This window comes from Ctenopharyngodon idella, chromosome 15 (assembly GCF_019924925.1).
Source record: "Ctenopharyngodon idella isolate HZGC_01 chromosome 15, HZGC01, whole genome shotgun sequence".
In the NCBI taxonomy this organism is placed as follows: Eukaryota; Metazoa; Chordata; class Actinopteri; order Cypriniformes; family Xenocyprididae; genus Ctenopharyngodon; species Ctenopharyngodon idella.
The window spans coordinates 32,650,962-32,678,711 of record NC_067234.1 but is presented as its reverse complement, the minus strand read 5'-3'; the positions used below and the strand labels follow the sequence as shown (position 1 = coordinate 32,678,711).

Sequence of the window (27,750 nt, the reverse complement as noted above, 5' to 3'; positions counted from 1 at the left end):
TCTTTAAAAGATTTAATGGCACAAACTTAGCGAAACTTTATCGAATCATCCCTGAAAGTGCTCATTGGTGCATGCAGCAAAGTTGAGCAGAGTTTCACTACACGCAAATGAGCAGCAACACAAATCACAGACAGCCAATGGAAATTCATACAATACAGTCAATCTCACTTCATCGCATTAAAGGTTTTTTTCATTTTGCTAACTTTCACACAACTACTAAATTAAATCACATATCTTCAACTACATGATATCCTGAAACTGGATATCAGCAAACCTAAATGCTTGTAACTAAAGCATTTCTGTTTATGCTGTTCACAAAGCTTCTATCAGGTGTGATTTCCCAGGGCACCAATTTCAGTGACACCTGTCAGGTAGTAGGAACATATTTATGCATTATTAAAAAAGAATTGCTTCACAATAATTCCTCAGGGGTGTCAGGGATTATTGGCTTCACATTGTCTCTCTGTGTGTTTGTAAACAAATAAATCAGTTCCTAAATCAGAGACGCAGAATTTCATCTCAGAGGGGCGTCGGGCTTCACCTGTCACTTTAGTCATTAGCTAAAAAATCATCAGCTGCCACAACCACGGCGTACAAGCGCCGAGAGAACTGTCAAGATGTTTGTGATCCCGTTATAACGGAGACAAATTCACACGCTTTCAGATACAGCAGCTGTCAGCTTTCCACTGCACTTCTCCATCATTCTCTGAAACGGCACAGTCAGAGACAAGTACATCAGGACGAAAGTAGCCCTTTCCTACATCGCACATGATCCACCAACACAGTCACATCGGAGGCTTTTTTAAAAAGAGAGACATAAAAGATTATTTGAAGAGGAAGATCAAGGCTAGTGTTTATGCTCACACAGACAATTGCTTGTACAAAACCCAGCAAAGGCCGTCTACTAAAACATTTTTTACCTGAGGAGAGACATAAACAGTTGCTCTGAAGAAGCAACGCATGACGACACCGACGGGTCTCCCAGAATGCACTCTTAAAAATGTTATAAAAGAGGGAAATTTTAGGTCAGCATTAGCCATCACTATGATTTGCATTCTGCAAAGGAAAGCACTAACATTGACTTTAGACTACTTTTATTTACTTAGCAGACTACAGGTGCTTGTTTTGGCTGACACAGTTTTTTTTAAACATGTGAAAGCTGCTTTCCGTGTTCATTAGCGGAGAGAGTCTTGGCGGTCCTCGACTGCCCACGCAAGGACACACAAAGGATAAATTACAGTGTTTCTCCCAGCGTCCTTGAGTCTCAGAACAGCATAACAGAAATTACGACACCCCGCATGTCCAGCGCACAACACAATAAAACACATTAACTGCTGTGAAATGAAAACACACTTGTTAGTTGTGTTTGCTGTAAGGTGTAGCACTCACACTTTGTTTGAACAAAACCCTAACCCTAAAAGTGCTTTCACATTAGCAAAATTTTGCAGGCATAAAGTATATTGCCTATTGATAAAAGTAGGGTTGTAAAGGGGCGGAAAATCTTTTGTAAACTTTTCAATTTTGGAAATACTGGAAACTTAATGGGAATTATGGGAATTAATTGGAAATTTGGGCTAATTTATACAAACTGTATCATATACAAACATATGTTTATCTAAACATTTTGTTTGGTCATAAACAGATATGATGCATATCGGTTCTTTCATTGAACAACAAAAAAGCATGAATGTTATATAAACATATTCCCTATGATTCCCCCTCCCAAAAAAAGTCCCATTAAAAATGTAAAATGAAAGTAGATTCAGGGGTGTGGCCTTAATAGGCCTGCAGTAAGTGGTGTGCTATGTGCATGTGATTGAAGCTGAATTTGCATTAAATCTGGTTGTTTTATCCAAGATTATACTGCAAGATTTTTTTTTTCAACTGCATTTAAGTTTCCGGTTATAGGCTAACCTGCAATTTTGCAAATTTTGAGTTTATTCCCATTAATTCCTAGTGAAAGTTTCCAGAATTTTGCACCCCTAGTCAGAAGTCACTTTAAAACCAAGCCTCTTTCTGTTGTTCAATGTGGCAAATCTGCGTTACCATCTTGAACCCATTGCAAAATCTATGCAGGGCTCAACGCTAAGGATTTTTTCTACTGGCCCGGTCGGGCCAGTGGTTCAAATTTTTGCTTGCCCCGCCGAAATTTTCACTTGCCCCACAACAAAAAATTAATAAAGTAAAAGAAAAGAAAATTTTTTGGTGTATAAAATGTAAGTCACTTGATATTAAGTTCAAGTTCATTGAACTGTATGCTGTATAACATCAATATCACATTTGTAATCGTGCTGATATTTGGAGAAAAACGGCGCTCTTTGTTTAATATTGGTTAACTATATTCAATTATATAAATATGAAAGATATACAGGGTCATTTTTGCCCCTTATCTTGGATTCTGATGCATTCTAAAGGCATTTTAATAGACTAAATCATGCAGTGAATGCGTACAATCTAAATATGCATGTGCACTAATCTAGCCTACTAGACTACGTCACGTAGTGTATGCGTGCACTCAATGGGTGTGTTTTCAGATCGTCAAATCAACAATTACGATATCATAGACGATATATATCGCACACCCTACAGCACTGTCCTGATCGGACAAGTGACAGTTCCGTCTACTGTCCCAAGCGTTGTTCACACTGGCCCAGGGCCATCGGGCAGTCCTTATTGTCGAGCCCTGTCTATGTGGGGAAATCTTGTGAAATTCTCGATTACGTGGATTCCTATTGAACTTACTGGATTTTGCCTGCGAAAATTCGTCAAACAACGGTAATGTCAAAATTCGTCAAACAACGGACTGCACCTTAATGAAAGTGTGAAATCTTGCAGCGTAATTTCACGGATAAGGGTGTTCGTATTCCAATATTAGTAAATATTTACCAAACACATTCCTGACTTCACAAGAATTTAGAGTTAAACTGGAATTATTGGTGTTATTATGAGTATAAAAGGTTGCATATTGTGAAGAAACAAACATGGGCATGCCGCACACATACACAACGGGAAATCCACACTTCCAGTGAACTTCCCTCCATTAAGTCCCAACAAGATCACCACACCCTGCTTAAAATAACAACTTAAACCAGCCTAAGGTGGTTTGATGGCCTCAATGGATAACTGCGGGTTTCCCAGCATGGATAAACTGCTTCTTCAAAATGTTCAAAAGTGCCCAAAATCTCTCTCTCTCTAAAAAAAAAAAAAACTAGCTGGAAACCAGTTTGGGATCTTGTTAAGACCACTTTAGGCTGGTTTAAACTTTTCCCAGCATGCAAAAAGCACAAAATTTCTCATAAACACAATTCGATTGGTCTATAAAAATAATTAAAGACTAGTAAAACCTTACAAAAAAATAGTTGGTACCATGGTACAATCATAGTAATAAATGATACTTTGATATATGACAGCGTGCATATATATTTACATGCTAGGTATTTCAAAGAACACCATGGTACTATCATGTAAATAAACATGGTATTACCACTGTAGAATATCCATTTGAACACTACGTAAAATGATGGCACTTTTTACTAGTAAACCCCTCATTCAGTGACCATCATTCAACATTCCAAAAAATCTGCGCACAAACCCAAAGCATTCATAACTCCCAGCTCAGGATAAAAAAACAAACTAACTAATCAATAAAATAGCACGATTTAAGAAAAACCACAGACATAAAACGACTCTCACCAGGTGTAGCAGGTCATAGATGGAGTCGGACGAGCGTTTACTGTGTCTGTTGCGTTTGAGCACAGACATGACTGACTCAGGATCAGTAGAAACAGCCTTGGAGAGAAACACGCGGGCCCACCGTCACTGATACTGGATCAGTTACAGGAAACGCCTCAGAAATCACAGATTCACTGCTGCAGCACCCGACAACATCCCTCCGCTTATGACAAATAGAACAGAGAGAGAGAGAGAGATGGAACCGGTCGCTCTTCTCTCTCTCTCCCTGTCGTTCGCCCACCTCCTCTCTGCTCGCCCAACTCCGTATTCACCCGCCCGTTCTGATGCGACACTACCTCATTTATCTTCTCTCTCTCTTCCTTCCTGGCACGCTGAGCAAACACTGAGCTACATGAGTTAAGATACTCAACACACACGTGAAAACAATCAAGGGTGAATGGAGAGAGGAAGAGGAAGTGGAAGAAATCTCCTTTCCAAGGTTGTTGTTGTTATTGTTCATGATGGGCTGGGCAAGTTCAGCCGGATAAGAATACCAACACAGTGAGATTGAGAGAAAAAGAGAGCAATGTAGTTTAATAGGATATGCATAACTACTAATCTTAAATGTAGTATTTGGTGGGTTGCCTGAAAGTCTAGTTAATTAATCATCATAAAGTTCAAGTAAATTATATTTCTTACATGAGTACCCCATAAACAAATTAAAATCAATACCAATCATTTGAGATAATAGATGAGAATGTTAGTGTATAATGGGTAAAATTTAATGCAACAAACTTGAAAGGTTTTTAATGACCACTAAGGTAGAGATCACCTCTGATGGATTAATGCAGCTAACTGGCTAATTAATTTGGCTACTGGTTAACATTATCCAATAGAAGTCAACATAAAAAGTAGAGGAAGAATGAATGAAATCGCGCACAATAAAACCAGAAATGTGCGTTATGAAAATAAACAGATTTTGATTACAAGATGACTTTAAAGGGGACCTATTATGCCCAAGATGTAATATAAGTCTCTGGTGTCCCCAGAGCGTGTATGTGAAGTTTCAGCTCAAAATACCCCGCAGATAATTTTTTATAGCATGTTAAAATTGCCACTTTTTGGGGGTGACCAAAAACACGCCGTTTTTGTGTGTGTCCCTTTAAATGCAAATGAGCTGTTGCTCCCAGCCCCCTTTCAAAAAGAGGGTGGAGTTTCCACTGCTAATGCAACAACAAAACAGGACAATCTCAGACATTGAAAAGTAAGTTGGATATAAGCTGGATCACAAACAGTTGGTACTGATCCATCCTTGAGTAACAACTTTTTAGCAAAACCTGTTTTGTATTGTCCCTTTGTATAAAGCGGTCTGGTGTAAAATGATTTGTGCAGACATAAACAAAATTAGGTATATGTGGGCGCATTCCCTTCAAAAATAAAACGAATCCACTGCGTCTTCAGCTGCTCAGATGTCGGGTTTTGTGTTTGCCTGACCAATATCAGGTGCATTTCTAAAGAAATAAACACACAATGCCAAGCACCAACACAAAGGGAAATCCACACTTCAAGTGAACTTCCATCCTGTACCAACAAGATTTAAATAACAACTTCAACCAGCCTAAGTTGGTTTGATGGTCTTAATTTGCTGGTCTCTCAGTCTGGATAAACTGGCTTTTAGCTGTTGAAAAAGTGCCCAAAATCCCTCTAAACCATCAAAAATATAGCTGGAATCCAGTTTGGTGTCTTGTTAAGACCATTTTAGGTTGGTTTAAGTTCTTCAATGTGGAAAAAGCAAATGCTTACAATCCCAAACAGGCTGGATTCAGGTTGACCTGACCACTATGTCTGATGTGCTGTGGTGTGCAAAACAAGCTTGACAGAGGGTTCTTGAGGTGCTTTGTTAAAAGTTAAACTATTTTTAACTCGACACGCCGTCTTAAAACGCAATGCTTCTGAAAGAAGACTGAGTCATGACACAAAAGGCCAAAAATGTCTGTCTGCATGTTTATTTCTATATCTATAGAAGCTGCGCTTAAAAGGGGATGAAGGTTTTAGCATGCAAACTGTCTAACAGCTGTCAGCATGCTAATAAAAGCACCACAGCTAAAAAAATATAAAACTAAAGATGAACTAGTTGACTAGTACTCAAGTAAAAGATGGAGGACTTTCTCACAAATAGAAATCGAATACTTTCTACCACAGTAGCTGTGAATTCAGATGAACAAATCAACTGAACAGAAGTCTCATGATTTATAATACAGGACTGGAGTGAGTGTCTGTTTCATAAAGATTGATCATCTGAACAGCCATGTGGAGAGAGAGAGAGAGAGAGACAGCCAGCGGGGGAAAATAAACAGAATGAATGCACTAGGACTTAAAAGAGCACAGAGAGAAATGCGCCGTCAGATCATGTGATTCAGGCTTCACTGCGGTTCATAATCACATGCTGTGATGGTAAAGCGTAGACGCACGATCGTTAAACATGACAAAGGGACGCGCCGCAGAATAGTGATACAGCAGAATCACTTAAGCCTTTTAGACTCATACTGCCTTCAAGTCACGTCAGAATGATTGTACTTATTTTTGTTCTGCTATCGCTAAAAAATTCCTCTCTTTGTCAATATGTAAAAACTTTTAGCAAATAAATGCAGACTTCTTTCAAAAACATTAAGAAATCTTACCAACCCCAATCTTTTGAACAGTAAAGGCACATTCACACCAAGAACGATAACTATAACAATAACCATATTTGCGTCCACACCAACGAACGATAACGGAGCTCACGCACTGCGGTTTTAAAGTGTTTACAACATGTTTTTACTGTTCTTGTTGCATTTACACGGCTTTAACCAGCAGATGTCCTCAGTATGCTATGTTTTGAGTGAATAGCTAGTGTAATCGATCTAATCTAGTGAATTTAGCTGATGAAGTCAATATAGTGGAATAAAAACAACGCCTAGTCTTTTTCACTGCAACTTCAAAGGAAGCTAGACAATGTTGTCGAAACTAGCGCTGGATAATATCTGAGGTAATTTTATGTTACTCTGTTTGCTAGCCTAGCATAATGATCTCATCGTTAATACTTCGCACCATTTATTCCGAGGGTATAACCGATTGTTTTCCATATATCCATTTTCTTTAATGTATTCTTGAAAAGGGGGGTTGACTGGACCTCAGTGATTAACTTCTCCGCATTGTCATCTGCCATTTTTAAATGCTCGAGCCCTTAAATTAGAATGGATTCTGATTGGCTGTCATTGTTTTATCGTTCAACAGCTGGAAAAAAATCATTCTGAAAGTGAGCCCAGCGATTATCGTTTCTCTATATCGTTATCGTTATAGCTGAAGTGTGGACAGTGCTATTCTTTTATATTTAGAATGATTATTAGAACTATATCATTATCGTTATCTTTATAGTTATCATTCTTGGTGTGAACAGGCCTTAATGTACATGAAACGAGAATCATTCTTTACAGCAAAAACTAACTGCCACCTGAAAGGGAATGACGAATGTTCACAGAAGACCGGCACTGAAGACCGAACTTGCCAAATCCTCTACTAAACACTTTTAGCATCAAAGACGTCTCCTGATATAACAAATCACACACACCGCAAGCCGAACGGCCTGTTAATGTGGAGATCAGCAAGCAGAGAACGACAAATCAGACTGTAAATGTTCCTCTCACAGCAACAAATGATCCGTGAGTCCAAATTCCTCTCTAGTCCATCTACAGAATAATATCCCACCAGACAGTGAAGCACTACTAATGTACCATTACTTACACATGAATTTGTGTAGCGAAAAGGTTGACAGCTGCTTTAGAAATGGATACGTTGCAAGTTTCCACAATTAAGACTGAATCCTGTAGTGGAGAGACTGTTAACTGGTTAACTGGTTAGACAGATGTAGACAGATGTAGATGTACAACAATGAAGTCAGAGCAGTGATCACTTGTCTGTCTAATAAAAAGACAAAGAACCCTAAAGGCCATGACACTAAGCTGACATATAAGAACTAGTGACGATGTGTTGTCACCTCACGTCGGCTGCGTCTTGGTTAAAAAAAACTGCGCTTGTTATATAAGGAGACGCCAAATGGACTACAGCGCTTGTGTTCTATGCCTGCATTCGAATAAATAAGTATCTATATCAGCAGGTACCAATAGTCTATATTTGTCATTCAAAAAGGCAAACTGAAACTAGGGCCCCTTTTACACCTGGTATTAAGATGTATTTTAGATGATCGGATCACAAGTAGATGAGGGACACACATAACCGTTTACACCTGGTGTTTTAATCTGTCTCTTTTGTCCACTTTCAACCACTTCTGTTCTGATTCCTTCAAGGGGAGGGTCTATGGGTGGGTAAATGTATGGGCTTTTTCAGATCTTTCGATGGACAAAATAAACTTGCAAAATGAACACGCCCAGAGACGACGGAAAAACATATGGAGCAGCAGCTTTAGTTTCTGCTCTGACAGCCGCAAGACCACGACCAAATGCTGTGAGTGTGTGTTAGAGATCAGGAATGGTGAGAGAATATTGTGCTTGGTATGTGTTTCATCTTCAAACCAAACTTGGATCTTCAGCCGACAAATTTTAAATCCCATCTGGCTAGCACCCTTCCCATAATGTTTACATATTAGGTCAGTAGGTGGTCTTTTTTGTGGCATTCGAACACATTGGACCACTTGAGCGTCTACACTACGAAAGCAATCCGGTCTAATGCGTTTTCGACTACCTCTGGAAGTAGTCGAAAGTGGACAAGCTCAAAACGTTTTCCAGCTTGAATTTAGTGTCGTCCATGAAACCTCTCCTGTTCGAACTGCCCGCTCTAAGCGGGACTTGAACCCGGGTACGCTGGCATGGGAGGCGGGCACTCTAACAAGGAGGCTAAAGACTGCTGTCTCTAGCGTCAGTCGCTAGAGTGCCTCTTGAGATCAGGGGAGTAAGTTTTAGATGCACAGCTCTTACCGGCCTACGTCCGTTACACTCACTCCCCTAAACCTCACTCCCTTCCGGGTCTCGGCACCAATGCAACCCCTCCTGTTCGAACAGCCTACTTACAAATTTGAATATCAATCATGCTGATCACACTTCATTCCACGCGGCTCATTATTAAAATATTCACGCATTGGAATGCTCAGTTAAGATCAGTTAACAGCCTTCTGCCTGCCTGTACCGTCTTGACCTCTTTGCTCGCTTTCTTCACTTTCGCTTTTATTCTCATGCACTGACCCGTTCTCTAAGCTGAAAAGCCAATCAGAGTTCTCTTTCTCACCAACAGCGGCGATGCCGATTCAACATGCTCAATCAGCCAAAAAGCCCCCAACGGGGTCAAACTAGTGCCAATGGTGCAGAATACATCCCAAAAATTGGGCCGCCCAATGTTGGCTTGGTGTATCAAGGCCTTAAGAATAAGCATTTTCACAATGTCAGGTGATTTTAGAATTTTTAAAATACAAAATATAGTGACCCCAAAAAGTGTTTGGACACTTGCAATAGCCACAATTATAATGCATGACTGACAATGCATTATAAAGTATCAAGCTAAGTGGCAGTTATTGTCAGCACAAGCCTATTACACTTTTCTGAGTCATTTTCGCAATGACTTTTAGCCTCACCAGTTTGTTTTTCTGAAATGTTTTGCTTGAAAAGTGACAGTCACACTTAATATGAATGTCAGTGCATTATAAACATATCAAACAAGTTGCATATATTTAAAAAAGAATATATATGGCACAGTTTTAAAACTCATAATGGCCTTAAAAAGCCTAATCGCAGAGCAAGGTCATGTTTAACTCGGTCTCGGTCAAAATCATTCATATATTCAGAGCATGAACAGACCAAATGTGAATTAAATTCATTAAAGATTCCCTGCATTAAATTCAACAGCATATGTGTGTGAGTGTATGAGGGCACACTAAAGCTGATTATGGATTCCTTTGCATTCCCCGTCTGCCCTCAATGCAACTTTCTCCTCTTTAATAAAGGCCAGAGAGATGGTGCTATGCAAAGAGGCAGACGCATGTCTATGCATGCCAAAAGCAATCTTCTCCAAGCTCCCAGCGAGACCCCGAGTCCCACTGTCTCTGCTGACCCAAAGTGCATCTCTCTGCATGGCCCTGACAGCCAACCAACAGCAATACACCCTTCAGATCCAGAACCAACTCACTCTGCACATCAGAGACACTCAGAGTCCGGGCTTATAATGTGAGAGATCTAGTTTTATCATGCTGCGCCACTTGCTTGCAGATCAGACGGGGTGTAAAACTTATATTTATATTGCATTTAATTGGTAGTGCAACCAGATTAATTCCAAAAATGTTTCGCGAGTCATATTTCTGCATGAATAATCGAGATGCAAAACATCAGGATATGCAAATACTGTCATCGCTGATTGGTGCAACAGCTTGGAGCATATTCAAACTGTGTGAACTGCACTTAGCAACAAAAAATGTGACAACAGCAGCAAATGTGCAAAGCTTCACAGTGAAAACAGACAAAATGGACTGATTTCTAAACTGCTGCATCCAATTAGAATAAGAAAGAATTGTTAATGACTTGACACATGAATAATAAGTATATAAGATATTTGCATTTGAGAAGCCAACATACTGGAAACAGTTATTGTGAATGCATTTGCATTGACTATAATGTTCTGGAAAATTAAAAAGGTAATTTAAAAACTGAACAGCACTTGCTTATTTTGATGAACGTGGTGATAAAAATATATGGCTGGTGTAAAGCATATCTGCACATTTAAGAAGATCAAGTACCATTTCAGCTCATTTTCTAAAAGTGGCCCCTGAGTAATTTGAGTATTCCTGCAGTATATTATTCATCTCACAAAGAGAAACACACATGTAGGACGTTTAGAAACTGAGAACCAGTCTGAACCTACCTATCAGAAAATATAATTTTTTCTGCTTCCACTACTAAGGGTCTAAACTCAACAGTGCTTTTCTGACATGAGATAAATAGGGAATGAGTTTCTGAAAATAGTTTCACTATGTAAATATGGAAAGTCGTGTGGAATCTGATTGGTTCCATCATCTCAACACATCCATCAACCCGTCCATCCAATGAAACAGCTGTGACTGTATCCTGCATTGTAAACTGCAGCTTAGAGACATGGAAGGATAACTACACACACTCTCACATCTAAATGTGAAACTGTTATGTCTGTCTGACACTTCTCAGATAGAGACCATCTTCTGAGACCATTGTCGCCTCCAAGATTTGGTTAATTATGCCTCATAATAAAGCAATTAGGATGCAAAAGAAAATCAGACAACCTCTGTTTTACTGTCAACCGTCTTAACACAAACTAATTATCTTCAAACCCCCATCACAAGATACGCTGCAGACAGTTCATTATCACAGACAGATAGATAGATGGATGGATAGATGGATATAAAGACAGACAGACAGACAGACAGACAGATAGATAGATAGATAGATAGATAGATAGATAGATAGATAGATAGATAGATAGATAGATAGGGTCATGGATAAATGTATCAGTGTGACACGACAAATTACAGAATGATTGAACTGTATCCGCCCCTCTGTTTAAAAACAGCACAGATGACAGATGGTGAAGCGTTTCTGCAGTGAGATTCTTCTCGCTCAGAGTTCAGAGTTTCGAAGGCCTGCAGTTCTAGATTTGGTGAGCGTGAACGAAACCCACGCACTGACAGGAAAAGTGTCCCGTCGTTCTGGGCAGAGCTGCACAAGATCCAGGCTGATATCTTGAAACAAAATCGGACTATTTACCTTTCCATAGTCGTCAAACTCAGCAAAGAGCTCTGAGTCGTCGTCCAAACCGTCTCCTGAAGTCTCCACAATCAGACCGACCCCATCATCAAGAATCTCCTCTGTGGAAACACAATTAACGACATGACTATGATGTCACATGCCAGTTTTCTGGATAACTGCATTGAACCTTGTGACATTTCTAGATGATATATGAAAAGATTTTGGAGATTGTTTGTGCATTTCTGACCAAGGACTCACAAGTAAGACTTTTATAATGTTTATATTGTATAAAAGTGAGTGTTGCATTTTAACGCACGCTAGGTAGCAGAGGTATTCAAGCGCTCATATCAAAACACAAAAACCATGAATTAAATGGGTCAGCAGAGACCTCCCCTCACCCTGACTCTGAGAGAAGATGTCCGTGTAGAGGTTGTCCACAGCGTCAGAGCGTCTCGGCGGCAGGAAGCAGAGCTGTCGGCGGTCAACAGGGGGCAGCGTGTTAACGGTGAGAGAGAGAGAGACCTGAGCGAACGCCACCTTCATGTCAGCAAAGGTCAGAGTGCGCGCGTCTTTCCCGTTCAGCTGTAAAATTTCATCTCCTGCATTCAGACCTGCAAACATTTTAATGTGGTAATATTTCAGGAATAATTATCGCAATCATAGATGTTTCTTGAGATATGCAAAATGGATGAAATGTTTTATTAACTGCTTGTACAAAGTTAATAAAATGAAAAGCAAAGGAGGAATTAAAGAATTTTAACCAAAGACAAACAGAACCACGAAGCAAAAATTTAAACATAACAAGTTTTTAGTCCTAAAGATTGATGTCATTCATTTCTTAAGACACAATATTATTTTATTGTGCACGATTCATAAATGCATGTTATTCAAAAGATAAAGAATGTTTGTATATGCTAATTTTTCATTGCTCCGTAGTTTGTCCTTCTTATGGAAGCTTGTTTCTGCCACTGAATAAAAAATAAAAAAGGTATCATTGCGACTTTTTATCTCACAATTCTGACTTTTTTCCTCAGAACTGTGTGATACAAACTCGCAATTGTGAGTTATAAAGTCAGAATTGAGAGATAAAAGGTCGCAATTGCGAGTTATAAAGTCAGAATTGCAAGAATATAAACATCTGCGAGTTATAAAGTCAGAATTGCGAGATATAAAGTCGCAATTGCGAGTTATAAAGTCAGAATTGCAAGAATATAAACATCTGCGAGTTATAAAGTCAGAATTGCGAGATATAAAGTCGCAATTGCGAGTTATAAAGTCAGAATTGCAAGTTATAAAGTCACAATTGCAAGTTATAGTCAGAATCGTGTGATAGTCGCAATTGCAAGTTATAAAGTCAGAATTGCAAGAATATAAACAATTGCGAGTTATAAAGTCAGAATTGCGTAATATAAAGTCGCAATTGCAAGTTATAAAGTCAGAATTGCAAGATATTAAGTCAGAATTGCGTGATATAAAGTCGCAATTGCGAGTTATAAAATCAGAATTGTGTGATACAAAGTTGCAATCGCGAGTTATAAAGTCAGAATTGCGTAATATAAAGTCGCAATTGCGAGTTATAAAGTCAGAATTGCAAGAATATAAACATCTGCGAGTTATAAAGTCAGAATTGCGAGATATAAAGTCGCAATTGCGAGTTATAAAGTCAGAATTGCGAGTTATAAAGTCACAATTGCAAGTTATAGTCAGAATTGTGTGATAGTCGCAATTGCGAGTTATAAAGTCAGAATTGCAAGATATAAAGCCAGAATTGTGTGATATAAAGTTGCAATTGCAAGTTATAAAGTAAGAACTGTGTGATATAAAGTCGCAATTGCAAGTTATAAAGTCAGAATTTCGAGATATAAAGTCAGAATTGCAAGTTATAGTCAGAATCGTGTGATATAGTCGCAATTGCAAGTTATAAAGTCAGAATTGCAAGAATATAAACAATCGCGAGTTATAAAGTCAGAATTGCGTAATATAAAGTCGCAATTGCAAGTTATAAAGTCAGAATTGCAAGATATTAAGTCAGAATTGCGTGATATAAAGTCGCAATTGCGAGTTATAAAATCAGAATTGTGTGATACAAAGTTGCAATTGCGATTTATAAAGTCAGAATTGCATGTTATAAAGTCAGAATTGCGAGTTATAAAGTCAGAATTGCATGATATAAAGTCAGAATTGCGTGATATAAAGTCGCAATGGCGTTATAAAGTCAGAATTGCGAGTTATAAAGTCAGAATTGTGAGAGTATAAACAACTGAGTTATAAAGTCAGAATTGCGTTATATAAATTTAGAATTGTGAGTTATAAAGTCAGAATTGCGAGAGTATAAACAACAGTGAGTTATAAAGTCAGAATTGCAAGATTTTTTATTTAGTGGCGGAACCAAGCTTCCATACCTTCTGGATCCATTAAAAATACAATTTACTACAAAAACTGCAAAAACAGAAGTAATAAATACAATCGTCTGTCTCATTATGGTTATTGTCAGCTAAAACCAAATCTAAAGCTAAAACTAAAACCAAATCTTTTTACAATCCAATCAATCTCCAACATATAAAAACAACATTTGCTTTACTTAAATATACTGTTTAACTTTGAAAAAATGACACACAAGTAATATAACATGTCCTGTTCACACTGATGTGAAGGCCAGCATCAAAATAAATAGATGAAATAAAAAAGAGATTGTCTCTAGCTTTTCCATTTCGCCTCGCCTCTTCCCATCAGCTTGTGGGTTTGACCCAGTTCTCTGGGCAATGTAAAATGTCAGCAATAAGCCAGTCGGACCTGATCCTGCCACCCTGATCACCCAGACATCACTCAGAGAGAGGAGGGTCTTATTCAGCATGTTGACAGTGTCTGGATGTCCATAAGCCTGTTTTGATGGTCATTTAAAGGGGCCGTATTCTATATTTTTATCTGAAATCCACTTATAATATTAGTGAAGAGAGTATAAGGAATGCTAAATATAAATATGCTTCTAATTCATTCAGTATTGTAGTGTAGTTTAGTGCAATTAAAAATGAATGGTTTGTTGTTTATATAGAGATCTGAACTTGATTTTAAAATTAAATGGGCCATTTTTGCTACTGCACCTTTAAAGATTCTCTCTGCAAAGTGCTTTCTGTAAATGTTCTACAAAATCTACGAGCATGGAAAATCATGTTTTGCATGATATGCTTCCTTTTAATGCATTGCGTTCTTCATGCAGGTGAGCTACAAGTATGGCACATCAGTGAATCCGACTTTAATCGTCTCTCTGATTCCTTCTATCTTTTGTCATTATTCAGAGTTTAGAGAGGCTGAGGATAAATCTGCAATCTTTGGCTCTCAGAAACCCCATAGAGCTGACAACATGTTACATAACACCAGGAGCACAGCACAGATATCACAGCAATTACGTACAGCTTCATTTCTAAGCAATAGCAGAACAGACAGAGGGAGATGGTGTGTGTGCGTGAAAGAAAAAGAACAAACCAAGATACAGGGGTGAAAAAGAGAAAGAGAATGTAATTAGCAGGTGAAACGAGCTAATGAACCTTTAGCGAAAGCTAATCCTCCAGCTCTCACGTCAGTGATATAGAGCTGCTGCACGCTGTCCTCCTCCACCACAGAGATAGAAAAACCTGAGAGAGCGACAGAAGATGAAATGATAGACGTCAAAATCAAGTACAATCATGGATCAGCCTTTGAAGCATTTGAACCTACAACCTTTCAGTTACAAGGTCAAATTTAAAAGGCCTGTTCACCCAAAAATTAAAATTCTGTCATCATTTATTCTCCATCAAGACATTTTAAAGTCATTTGAATTTTTGGTTCTTCCATGTAACAATAACTGTAAATAAGTTATTGCAGAATGTTTCATTTTTTGGTGTACTATACCTTTAAGTGCTACTGCAGTATGTAGACATGTATATGTATAAATGAGCATATTCTTTTCAGGACTTCCCACAGCTTATGATCAATTAATTTTTTAAGATTTTATTACACGCGCATGCAGTAATTGCAATAAATACAATTAAATACAAAAACTGCAAAAATAAAAAGTAATACATATAATTGCTTATGACTTAGTGTTGTTATTGTAAAACTGAAACTATTAAAATTGCTTTTGGTAATTGAAATAAAATACAATAAAATAAAATCACTTAAAATCACAAGAAAATTATAAACCTGTTAACTAAATGAGTTGAAGTTGAAGTACTAATATTACTAAAATTAAATAGAATAAATTGAAACTAAAATAAATTAAAGTTAAAAATAAAATAAAATATCAGATGAAAAATATAAGCTTAAAAAAAATATTTTTTTTTTGCCTTGGTAACTAAATAAGTTGAAGTTAAAGTACTAATATTACTAAAACTAAATAACATAAATTAAAACTAAAATAAATAAAAAAATAAAATAAAATAAAATATCAGATGAAAAATATAAGCTTAAAGAAAGTAAAAACTTTGCCTTGGTAACTAAATGAGCTGAAGTACTAATATTACTAAAACTAATTAGAATAAATTAAAGCTAAATAGAAATATGAAAAACTAGTAAAAAATGACAAGCACATAACAAAATTACTAACATTTTAAACAAATTAAAAAGAAAACCGAAAATATAAAAATAAAAGCTAATTTAAAATATTAATGAATATTATAATAGTATAAAAATAATACTAAAATAACACTGCTACGACTTGTACTGACATCAAGTGGTGTGGATGTAGAATTACATAAAAACAATGTTTTCATTAATTATATTTAGTATATTCTCTTAACTAAAGTGTCTAAAAACATGCAGGTCACTGAGATTAAACTAGTAGGATTTGGATGGTCATGTGATCTCAATGTGTTTTCCCGCATGAGGCGACTATGCAAGATAAAACAGCGTTTATTAAGTTACTCATGGACAGATTTTTCAAAACTACTGTTCATTTCATTCTATGTAAACATTTTAATAAAGGAATAATGAAAAAAAATGTCTGAGAACACCCGTCATTTCCAGTTACCATTTTAAAATCCCCAGTATAAACAGGTAGGTTGTATAACAGACATGATTTCATGAAGATAATAACACATTTCTGGCTCTCACCGTAGCCTATCATGCAGGATTCATCCCGATCAAACTGGATCACCTTCCTGATCTTACAGCACAGCTCGATTTCCTTATACAGCTGTGAAGAAGAGCACATTAATATTCCACTGAACAGAACTTTAATATTCTACATTCAAAGAGCATAAACAACACACAAGGGACGGTATTAAAGGCTGAGAGTGACAGAATACAGATCTCATTTCACAGGCAAAGAACTTTATGTTCCAGTTTGATGGACTGCGTCTGACCTGGACACTCAAAACATAATAAAGGAAGACGTTGAACAGAAGTTAAAGGGTGATGGATGCAGTACAGAGGGGTGAAGCTTTAAAAGCATCAAGTAATTCCATTGCGTTTTTTAGGTCAAAAGGAGAGGTGATGGGAAATGGAATCAGCAAAACATCTCCTTTTGTATTCCACATAAAAGAAAGATTTTGCTATCATGAATTGAGAAGGAGAATGGAAGAGAAAACGTGTTTGGATGAAGTGTGATGTCCCAGCAGGATGAAAGTAATGAGAGAGCATCTAACCAGCGGGTGGGAGGGCGAGTTTAACTCCAAACCTACCAGATCATAAATATCCTCCTCCGGTTTGGGGATGTAGAACTGCACTTGGTTCTCAATGAGGAACTTAAGCCGCACGTAGTGCTTAGTGGCGTCCAGTTGGTGAGCCTGAAGAGAGACAGAGAGAGATGAAAGGAGACACACATTTAATGGACGACATGTTACTGGGCTGTATCTTCTACTTAGTAGGCCAGATGGACAGGAATCACACGCTAAAAAGGTCCAAATGCTCATATCAGACAGAATGCAGCACGTTTGCAGCGAGAGGAAAGCGAATAAAATGCTTTTTACGGCGTGCACACATGCTTAAATCTTTAAAACCCTCCTAGGGACGTTTTGAGGAACATCTGAGTTTACTACACCAGTGACCTTCAAACTGAAATATTCAATTCCCTGAAGAGTGAAGAGACTCTCTGAATGTAAAAACCTGGCATCAAAAGAGAAGGAAGAATGTTTCTCGCTCCAGAAAGATCTGGCATTACCTTGCAGATAGTTTCCAGCATGTCGAGGGCCGACTCTCCGGGCTGGATGATGGCTAACACAGGCTGGTCGTTTGGCAGCAACACCCATGATGGAGTGAGGTGGTCTCTGGACCAGATGTCATGATCCGTGCTGGGTCTTGGCAGACCTTTCACTGGGGTCTTGGTGTCTTTCTGTAGTGTGATAAATGAAAGCCACAGCTGTGAACGAGATGCTATTAATCATGTGAAATGATGATCCTCCTCATCTCATCATTTCGAAGAACTCGGCGCCTATCTCAGGTGCAATATATGCTAATAATTTCATATTAGTATACTACTATATTATTTCTGCAGAATTGATTTTGTGCACAGTATGCACATTTTTTTTCTATGCATAAAATACATTTACAATATGTACTGATAATACTGTACAATTTCCCACAATGCAATGCGCTTAACTTGATATTTGAATTCCAGTGTGATCACTGAACTGGAAGCAATATCAAACATGATTTTTAACATCTTTTTCAAGGATGCATTAAAGGCACAATATGTAGTTTTTCGCTACTAGAGGTCGCTTATTCAAAACAAAGGCGTAGCTTGATGACGCCTTAATTTCGCGGAATCATGGGAGGTGTTTTCTTCACGTCCACAGCCGGTGGAAAAGAATCCGACTAGACTCGGGCAGAAATCATGTTCATGGATGAGCTAATGTATTAAAGATTTATTAACATTACTGTAGGATGAAGCAAGGTGTGGCTGAAAGCCGTTGGAGAGGAACGAGGCCGCTGGAGAGATTGCTAATGAGAGACAAGCACGACACACGGCTCGAGAGCAGCAGAACTTTTATTATGCCGCAGTCGCCGCTTCCGTTTCTTCTGGTCAAGCGTATGTGGGGTAAAGCAGCACTGTTTTATCATATTAGATACATTTGTGTATTGAAAGTTGTTAAAATGCTTCACTGCGTTCGCTCAGCGGCTACTATGAGACACTTGTTGCACACTGCAGTAAGCTAGATCGATATTAGTCATGGTAAAACATGGTACTCGCGGTAAATCAAGGAAACGAGATTTAAACATGAAGCTATATAACATGATTAGATTTCTGTCGATGAATGTATCCAAACAGTTGCTCACCTGTCTAATAAAACACATAATATATTAAAGCATATTTGGTGTTTCCATTGATTTTTACAAAATAAATCTGAAAATCGAAGGTAACGTGGGTATGATTTCATTGTTTGTCCTGGTTAAAATTGCTTATTTCTCTGGATTTAAACATTCTTGGAAACATCTGGGATAATGTAAGTACACAAGTCAACAAACACTGTTCTAGTGGTTTTTGGATATATATTTAAATCCAAAAATCTTACATATTGTGCCTTTAAATTGATTAAAAGTGACGGTAAAGACATTTATGATGTTACAAAATATTCTATTTTGTATTCTTTCAGAATCCTGAAAAAAATGTATCACGGTTTCCACAAAAATTCATTGAAACACATTGATAATAATCATAAATGTTTCTTGAGCAGCAAATCGGCATATTAGAATGATTTCTGAAGGATCATGTGACACTAAAGACTGGAGTAATGATGCTGAAAATTCAGCTTTGATCACAGAAATACAGGGAAACAGCTATTTTAAATTGTAATCATATTTTACAATATTAACGTTTTTACACTATTTTTGATCAAATAAATGCAGCCTTGGTGAGCAGAAGAGACTTCTTTCAAAAACATTAAAAAATCTTACCAACCCAAAACTTTTAAACGGTAGTGTATATATTCCCGAACAGCTGTTAAAGATATCACAATGTATTTTCATCTCAACTAAAAGTTCACCATTTTTCTTTCTCTGCTATGATTGAGTGAGTGAATCAGAACATCAGCACTTTAATCTGCGGCCCAGGTCAGTGGATTATAGCACAACCATCTATCGTTCCTCCCTGCCAGGCTGAGAGAAAGCCTACATCTCCACCAACGCCAGGGATGAATATACACCCACACTGCTGCCAACTCACACCAGAGATCCGGCCCAGAGCGCATCTCTGAACAGGGCAGTTCTGATTTGGTGCAGTGGGCTTATGTAGTATTGTGTGTTTATAGTGTAGTATAGAGAGGGAGGATGAATGTTTCTTACCGTTGTCTCACTGGAAGAACCCTCAAACATGCCTTCTAGAGGACTTTTAACTGGATCATCTCCCTCTGCAAAAACCTGTTTAAAAAGAACATCTAACATTCAACTCAGAGACCACCCAAACTAAAAACAGCCACTCATATATCCACACTGAGGAACACGTAACCTGATAAACCAACAAAATGTGGCATGCATTTCATCTCCTTGTTATAAAGAGTGGCATAGCTACTGACCATCACATGTTGTGTTTATGGGCCTGTTTACACCTGGTCACTTCATGTGTTTTTACTAATCGGATAGCTATCCAGTTGTGAAAAGACCAGGTGTAAATGCCCTCCAAACCACTTTTGAGATGGATTTAAATCCGATCACTCAAACCACTTCAGGATGTGGTTTCAGACGCATTCCAGACGAAACTAGACAAGTGTAAATGCATCTGGTTGTTTAAACCACATATGTAAATTTTCCTCCTCCCAAAATGGTAAAAAATAAACGTGTGATAGCGTTATAGGCAGATATGACAGAGCTACTGCAACACACATCACCGCAAACTGCCACAAATTAAACTTAAAAATCGGAGCTGCATACACTCATCACACAATCTTCTTCATTGAAAGAAGCGAGACTAAATTATCTCATCAGTGCTGATGCCGCTCTCTCTCCTATTGCGGTCTTGGATTTTGAAATTAGCTGATGATAATGTCTGGACCAGCATGTAAATTAATGTGCATTTTATTTTTTAAGCAGGGCCAGTTGATCTGTGCACAAGCATGTTCATGCATTCAGGAAGAAAGCACTAAGTGTGAATTAAGTGTGTGTGTAGTTTACCTGGTTAATGCTGGGATGACCTTTACTCTTTCTCTTGGAGTGGGTGTCCAGACCCCATAGTGAGGAGAAGCGACTCTTGCGTTTGCTGGTTGAGCGCGACATCGCCTGCGTCCGACGCCTCACGCCGCTCTCAGTGCGAGCCGCCACCTACAGACACAAAACAGCTGCATGAGGTATGGGAACAACATTCATACTGTGTGTCCCAGCGATCAAACTGACTAGACTGCTCCTAGCAGGAGTCTGAGATATGAACACAACTGCTGGGCAAAATTCTCATTCTCAATAATTCGGTCACACTGATGATTTAGACCAGCTAATTACCAGTTTAGAGTAGCTATCGACCAGTTTAGACCAGCTAATGACATGGGTCATTAGCTGGTCTAAAATGGTCATGAGCTGGTCTAAATATGTCATTAGCTAGACTAAACTGGTTATTAGCTAGCCTATACTGGACATCAGCTGGTCTAAATTTGTCATTAGCTGGTCTAAACTGGTAATGAGCTGGTCTAAACTAGCCATTAGCAATCAAATTGGTGGTTAGCCAATCTCAACTAGTCACAAGCTGGTCTAAATTGGTCATTAGATGGTCTAAACTGGTCATTAGCTGGTCAAAACTGGTCATTACTGTGGTCTAAACTGGTCAATAGTTAGTCTAAACTGGTCATTAGCTGGTCTAAACTGGTCATGAGTTGGTCTGAACTGGACACTAGCTGGTCTAAACTGGTCATGAGTTGGTCTGAACTGGACATTAGCTGGTCTAAACTGGTCATGAATTAGTCTAAACTGGTCATTTGCTGGTCTAAAGTGGTTAAGACTTGGTCTAAACTAGTCATTAGCGGTTATGACTTGCACCAGCTAATGACCAGCTACCACGTTCCAAAATGCAGCTGCTTTTCCTTATTATTAGCAGGAAAACTGTCCTGATTTAATCTGATTGAGACTTTTCCCCCAGCAAACACAAAGCTCACAAATGTTGATTGTTATTAATGGTGACTGCATCAATGCATTTTCACGAGCTCTCCTGCATTTAAATTACTGATAAAATAAGAAAGCAGCAGCACAACAGTGTGCATTTAACAAATTCAAACAGTCCTGAAAAGACAAATGCCCATCACACAATTTTCAGGGTAAAGTTTCTCTATAAATTGCATTCAGTCTATTATAATTGTTCCTGCTCTTATTTACTGTGAGATTTTCCACCAAAAACAGTTGGCAGATGAGACTTTCCCGACCAAAATCGAGTTGGCTAGTGGGATGTCACATTTATAAATAAATAAACACAAATATTCATTCAATAATAAGCAGCAAACAGAAAAAAAGCCTTGCTTCCTGTGGTCACTTGGGTCTGGGTGAATTTTAAAGGTTAGTGAAGTGTTTGGCGAGCTCTTTTCAGTGTCATTCAAAAATTATACACGCTCGCTGTGTTGAACGCGCTGTGGCATTTCTGGGTCTCCTGATGGAGAAAAGCACTCCGGATGCATCAAAAACCCTCTCAACTGCTCTGAACCAAGCTATTATTTGTGAAGAACAGCACAAGGGCCAACACCACTTCATTTGGACTCAACACTTATCCTCTCTCTCCATCCTCTCAAAATGTGAATACTGAAGAATATCCCCACCCCCTCCACCCAAAAAATTCATCCAAGATGCAAAGACAAAAATAAAATCCCCCTGTATCCCAGCGTCCTCCAGCTCCTACAAAGAACGCCAGAGCTGGAGGCGAATCTGAGGATGGATGGTATTGATTAGCCGGAGCCATGGCCCACATCCAACTGAAAATACACCGACCAACCTTTCAACTACTGTTTCTTTTTATGCCAAAATCCTTTACCCACGTACACCAACACTGACGGCTGGGAGAGAACCAGGTTAATACATGCATTCTGGGTAAAAATAGAGCAATACAAATGCTCTTGATGTGGGTTTCTAAGCAATGCTGTTGCTTGAAATACGTTAGATACCAAACGTTTAAAAACTTGTCAGTCGAAGTAAGTCTCTTTAGGCCACCAGGGAGCTGTTTTCTATGTCTGCTTGAAAGGAGAAAGACTGAAAGAAAGACTAAAATCTCGAAAACTGTTTGTCAATATTGTATTTTACTAAATTCTGACAACAATGGTAGCATAACATTTCTTTTTTTTGCCCAACTCACATTAAAATACACTTTTCACTACATATTAAAAAAGTATTTTTATATTATATTTTAATCTGTAGTAATATAATATAAAATTATATATACATATTATTTGTATATTAATTATATATATAATTTAATATATATATATAATAAATTGCAATCTATTATATATATACATATAATATAAATAAATAATATATACATATTTATTACATATATATAGAGAGTTATTTAAAGATTAATCCTTCTATATTTATATAAAAAATAATTAATTAAAAATATATTACAAATAATATTATGCATATAATATATATATATATAAACACATTATTTCAAAATATAATTAAATATAAAAAAAATTTATATATAAAATAAATAAAATATAATTATTTTATTTATTAATCAAAAATATATTACAAATAATATAATATTATGTATATAACATATATATATATATATATATATATAAACACATTAATTACATATATATATGTATAGTTATTTAAATTATTTTATAAAAAATTATTACAAATAATGTATTATATATATCCCTCTCTCTAGTCTCTATGCTACATTAAAAATACTAGAAATAAAATACTAGCAAAAAATAAAAAAAAATTTTGGAATAAGAGGGATAATCACCAGCGCATGAAAGGACGAGACCGAAAAGATGCCCAGTCGGCCCATGGCCAGTTTGGTGGGACGGGAGGCGAAGGCCAGCAGGCGTTTGGGGTTGGGAAGCTCGCCGCCCTGCAGGCTGGACAGGTAACAGCGGAACCGAAACAGATCCATGTGGAACTGCTCTAAATTCTGCTCCCACAGGAAAATCTGTGAGGAAAAGAGAGAAAAAGTTATTGGTTAGAACCGCAGGCCAGCAGCATGTGAGAGTTGTCAAAATGATCATTTCATTCTCTCGAAGATGTCTAAAAAACAAGATCAAAACATTACATTTAGCCTAAAGGACCATCGCTTGATATCTAGAAGTTTCCGTGCCTTGTGTTTGGTCTGGTTTGATCTAGTCGTCTAATAAAATGGTGTTTCAAGGGCAGTGGAGTGGGTTTATGCACCACGCCGTCTCCTCCCAGCCACTCTGGGATGAATGTTTTTTTGGAAGACGGCGGAGGGGGCAGTGGTCCAGGCAACTCACAAAGTAGCAAACAACAGCGCCACACATTCCACTGGCAGCGAGGTCTGGGACTCCGCAGGAACTCAACCCTGCTGCCATTCACCAGGGCACAATGTGTAACCCGACGCTGCCAAAATTAAATACCCACACAAACACAAATGCTCAGGCACCCGCTAACCCTCCTCCTGATGGGCTGTGGGCCATTCTGATCTCCGTTTCATGAGTAAACATCCAATGAGGAGAACTTGAACTTTTGCAGCAAGTGTGCGCAGGGAATTATTGTTCTGTCAACATTGTGACAGCATCAAAATTACAGTGATGAAAATCTGCAGATAATACAGCGCAGAGTGAGCGAACACCGAGAATGATTGTGTCGTACCGCTTTATGATATTTATGATATTGATACAATAATTACGGGAAACAAAACAGCACCGAAAGTCTATTCGACAGCTATGTAAAACTAACACTTTTTCTCCTAACCAGATGCAAGCAATAACAATTTTGAATGTCAAGACTGTCAGGGCTGTTTTCATCATATTGTGCCCACAAATTCATAAATAAATATGTGCGCGTGTGTGTGTGTGTGTGTGTGTGAGAGTGTGAGTAATATACAATGCCGTTCAAAAAAATTGGGATCGGTATGATTTTTTAATGTTTTTAAAAGAAGTCTCTTCTGCTCACCAAGGCTGCATTTATTTGATTAAAAAAATAAATAAAACATGAATATTGTGAAATATTATTACAATTTAAAATACATGTTTTCTATGTGAATATATGTTAAAATGTATTTATTCCTGTGATCAAAGCTGAATTTTCAGCATCATTACTCAAGTCTTCAGTGTCACATGATCCTTCAGAAATCATTCTGATATGATGATTTGCTGCTCAAGAAACATTTTTTATTATTAGAATAAAGATATTTATAATATTACAAAAGATTCTATTTAGAATAAATGCTGTTCTTTTGAACTTTCTATTAATAAATAGAAATGAGGAAAATGAGGAAATGAGGGGAAAAAAAAACCACTGAGTGCATCTTAACATCAAATATGTTCTGATTGGCATTGATTTTGCTGCTTGGTGCCATATTTCACTTTCAGAGGATGATCTGACTCTAAACATGTTGGATTGTATGGCTGGGGCAATAAAACGATGCAACGAAATTCGTGCATCGATTCTGAGATGTCCCGAATGCATCGCAATTCTTTCTCGAATCGATTCTGAGCTTAGCTTTAACAGCAGATGGCACTCGAGGCTAGTTTTTAACCGCACGCTCAAATGCTCATGAAGAAGAGCGCTGAAGAGCACTCGTGCATTCAGCTGAGTCTGAGAATGTACTTGCACCTTAGAATGCTTTTATGATACAAGATTAATGTAAACAGTCCACTACAAACACCCTTGTAATTCGCTTCAACCTTTTCAAACTTTATGAGTGATTATTTTATAGAAGGTTCAAGTGGTGTGTGTAAGGAATTGGAAGCAAGCAGAGTACGGCTGTTTGAAAACTAAGCTCAGAATCGATTTGAGAGAGAATCGCAATGCATTCTGAAAATCTCAGAATCGATCCAGAATCATTTCTCGATTCGCGATGCATCGATTTATTGTCCCAGCCCTATTGGATTGTACATAATTTGGACCCAAACATCGTAAATAACCAATCAATGACCTGCTCCAGAATGGTCTTCCTCTTCTTGGAGTCGGTGACAGCAGAGAGCTGCATATCTCCCATTTTCTTCATCTTCTCATCCATGTCGATCTTCTGCTCCAGCTTTCGTATCTCCGCCCGCAGCAGACGCACAGTGTCCTCGCGGTGATGCTGCCGAGCGAAGGCCGCGGCGCAGGCTGAGTGGATGGCCGTGATCCAGTTTTCAAGCTCTGTCTGACTGCAGGTCTACAGAAGGAGGTGAAGGGTCAAAGGTTAAATAGAAAATTAACATACTACTCTTCCGGTATGTAGTATGTATACTGTGCACTGTAGGCAAATTCTCTGTATGCAAGAAATAGCTGGTATTCCACCTGGTAAACCATGGCATCCCACAATGCAATGCACTCAACTTGACTTTTTATTCTCAGAGTGATATATTAAAGGGTTAGTTCATCCAAAAATGAAAATAATGTCATTTATTACTCACCCTCATGCCGTTCCACACCCGTAAGACCTTCGTTCATCTTCAGAACACAAATTAAGATATTTTTGTTGAAATCCGATGGCTCAGTGAGGCCTGCATAGCCAGCAATGACATTTCCTCTCTCAAGATTCATTAATGTACTAAAAACATATTTAAATCAGTTCATGTGAGTACAGTGGTTCAATATTAATATTATAAAGCGACGAGAATATTTTTTGTGCGCCAAAAAAATTAAATACACAAAAGATTCATAACGCTCTGAAGCTTCATGAAGCAGTGTTTTGAAATCGGCCATCACTATATAAGTTGTTATTTAATTTTTTTGGCGTACAAAAAATATTCTCGTCGCTTTATAATATTAATATTGAACCACTGTACTCACATGAACTGATTTAAATATGTTTTTAGTACCTTTATGGATCTTGAGAGAGGAAATGTCATTTCTGGCTATGTAGGCCTCACTGAGCCATCGGATTTAAACAAAAATATCTTAATTTGTGTTCTGAAGATGAACGAAGGTCTCACGGGTGTGGGACGGCATGAGGGTGAGTAATAAATGACAGAATTTTCATTTTTGGGTGAACAAACCCTTTAAGTTATACGTAGCAAATAGCTGAGAAATTTGGCTTTCTGTTTTGGACTAAAATGCAAAATAAATGTCACATGATTTGTTGGGCCTTGATAACAAAGTGGCATACTACTGTTTATTTAGACACAGTTTACATTTAGATTTATGCATTTAGCAGATGCTTTTATCCAAATTGACTTCGAAAGAGAAACAAACGCAATTTGTAAAGAGTCAACAATAATCATAACACACAATACCAGGTTTATTAGGCAACTAGATTAGGGGAAAAAAGTAGTATATGGTGTAATAGTATGTTACTATTCCATTCTGAACATAATAGTGAGTCAAATATTTATCTATGAATCTCTCAGTTCAGTATTAGCATATGAAAAGTGGTTTCCACAGGATGTTCAGTTACCTGAAAAAGGAAGGAGTCTCCAAGCGAGTTACTCAGGCAGAAGACGAAATCTTTTTTGGGGTGTTCCGGGACGGCCTGGACGATGCTGTTCTCGGCCCACACTGCATGTTTAGGGATGCTGTTGTGATCGATGCCCGATCGCCCGTCTGTCTCGTAGAAAAACAGAGTGCATCCTGGGAGGACAAATTAAAACATTCACTCAAGCATCATAAAGTAGTTAATGTGAGTTCAATTAACACTACAGTCACTGTTTCCAGGGGAACAGGAGCAGGATATCCAATAGATTGGAGTTTTACAGCTTTATTGATTGAACTCTGCTCTCCAGTGGCCAAAATAAGAAATGCAGCACCATAATGTGCACAGACTTATTGGATTATTTATTTCAGCTTTGATTTTGTTCTGTTTTCACACTGCTGGCAGAGATACAGATACATTGTGCGTATCAGTTACATTGTCCAGGATCCAGTTGAGGTCAGTAAGATTTTTTTTTTTGGAAGGAAATTAATACTTTTATTCAGCAAGGACACATTAAAGTCACCATGAAATCAAAACTGACAATTCTTGTTTTTTATGTAATATTGCAGTATTTATTATAAATGATTTATCTGTCCACATAATTTTTTTTTATTAATTCGCCTCGTAATCTTTAATCAAAATAACTTTCCCTTCCTCTTGCAGCTCATCTCTTCTTTTCTCTGATGATGTGTTTACTGGTGTGAGGGCAGGGCAACCTGTCAATCACATGAGACTGACCAATAACAAACCACAACCATCCAATTAGTTTGCCATGGACAGAATTTAAATTTATTTTAAAGGGGACCTATTATGCCCCTTTTCACAAGATGTAATATAAGTCTCTGG

General features: G+C 37.8%; 1 protein-coding gene across 5 annotated transcripts in view; it reads right to left on the bottom strand.

Moving 5' to 3' along the window:
- The window catches only part of tiam1b (TIAM Rac1 associated GEF 1b), a 92,632-nt gene that overhangs the window by 15,920 nt on the left and 48,962 nt on the right, over positions 1-27,750 (bottom strand). For 2 of the 5 annotated variants that reach the window (XM_051863324.1, XM_051863325.1), the window contains exons 6-16: positions 26,890-27,062; positions 25,441-25,665; positions 23,290-23,475; positions 20,514-20,660; positions 19,689-19,763; positions 17,569-17,739; positions 17,090-17,194; positions 16,521-16,602; positions 14,978-15,064; positions 11,831-12,043; positions 11,451-11,551 (exon numbers count right to left, since the gene is read on the bottom strand). In XM_051863324.1, the coding sequence (XP_051719284.1) occupies positions 11,451-11,551; positions 11,831-12,043; positions 14,978-15,064; positions 16,521-16,602; positions 17,090-17,194; positions 17,569-17,739; positions 19,689-19,763; positions 20,514-20,660; positions 23,290-23,475; positions 25,441-25,665; positions 26,890-27,062 (1,565 nt within the window). Of the gene's footprint in view, positions 1-3,693; positions 4,027-11,450; positions 11,552-11,830; positions 12,044-14,977; positions 15,065-16,520; positions 16,603-17,089; positions 17,195-17,568; positions 17,740-19,688; positions 19,764-20,513; positions 20,661-23,289; positions 23,476-23,595; positions 23,722-25,440; positions 25,666-26,889; positions 27,063-27,750 lie in introns of those variants that run through there. The other 3 variants (XM_051863329.1, XM_051863326.1, XM_051863327.1) reach the window with 3 other exon arrangements.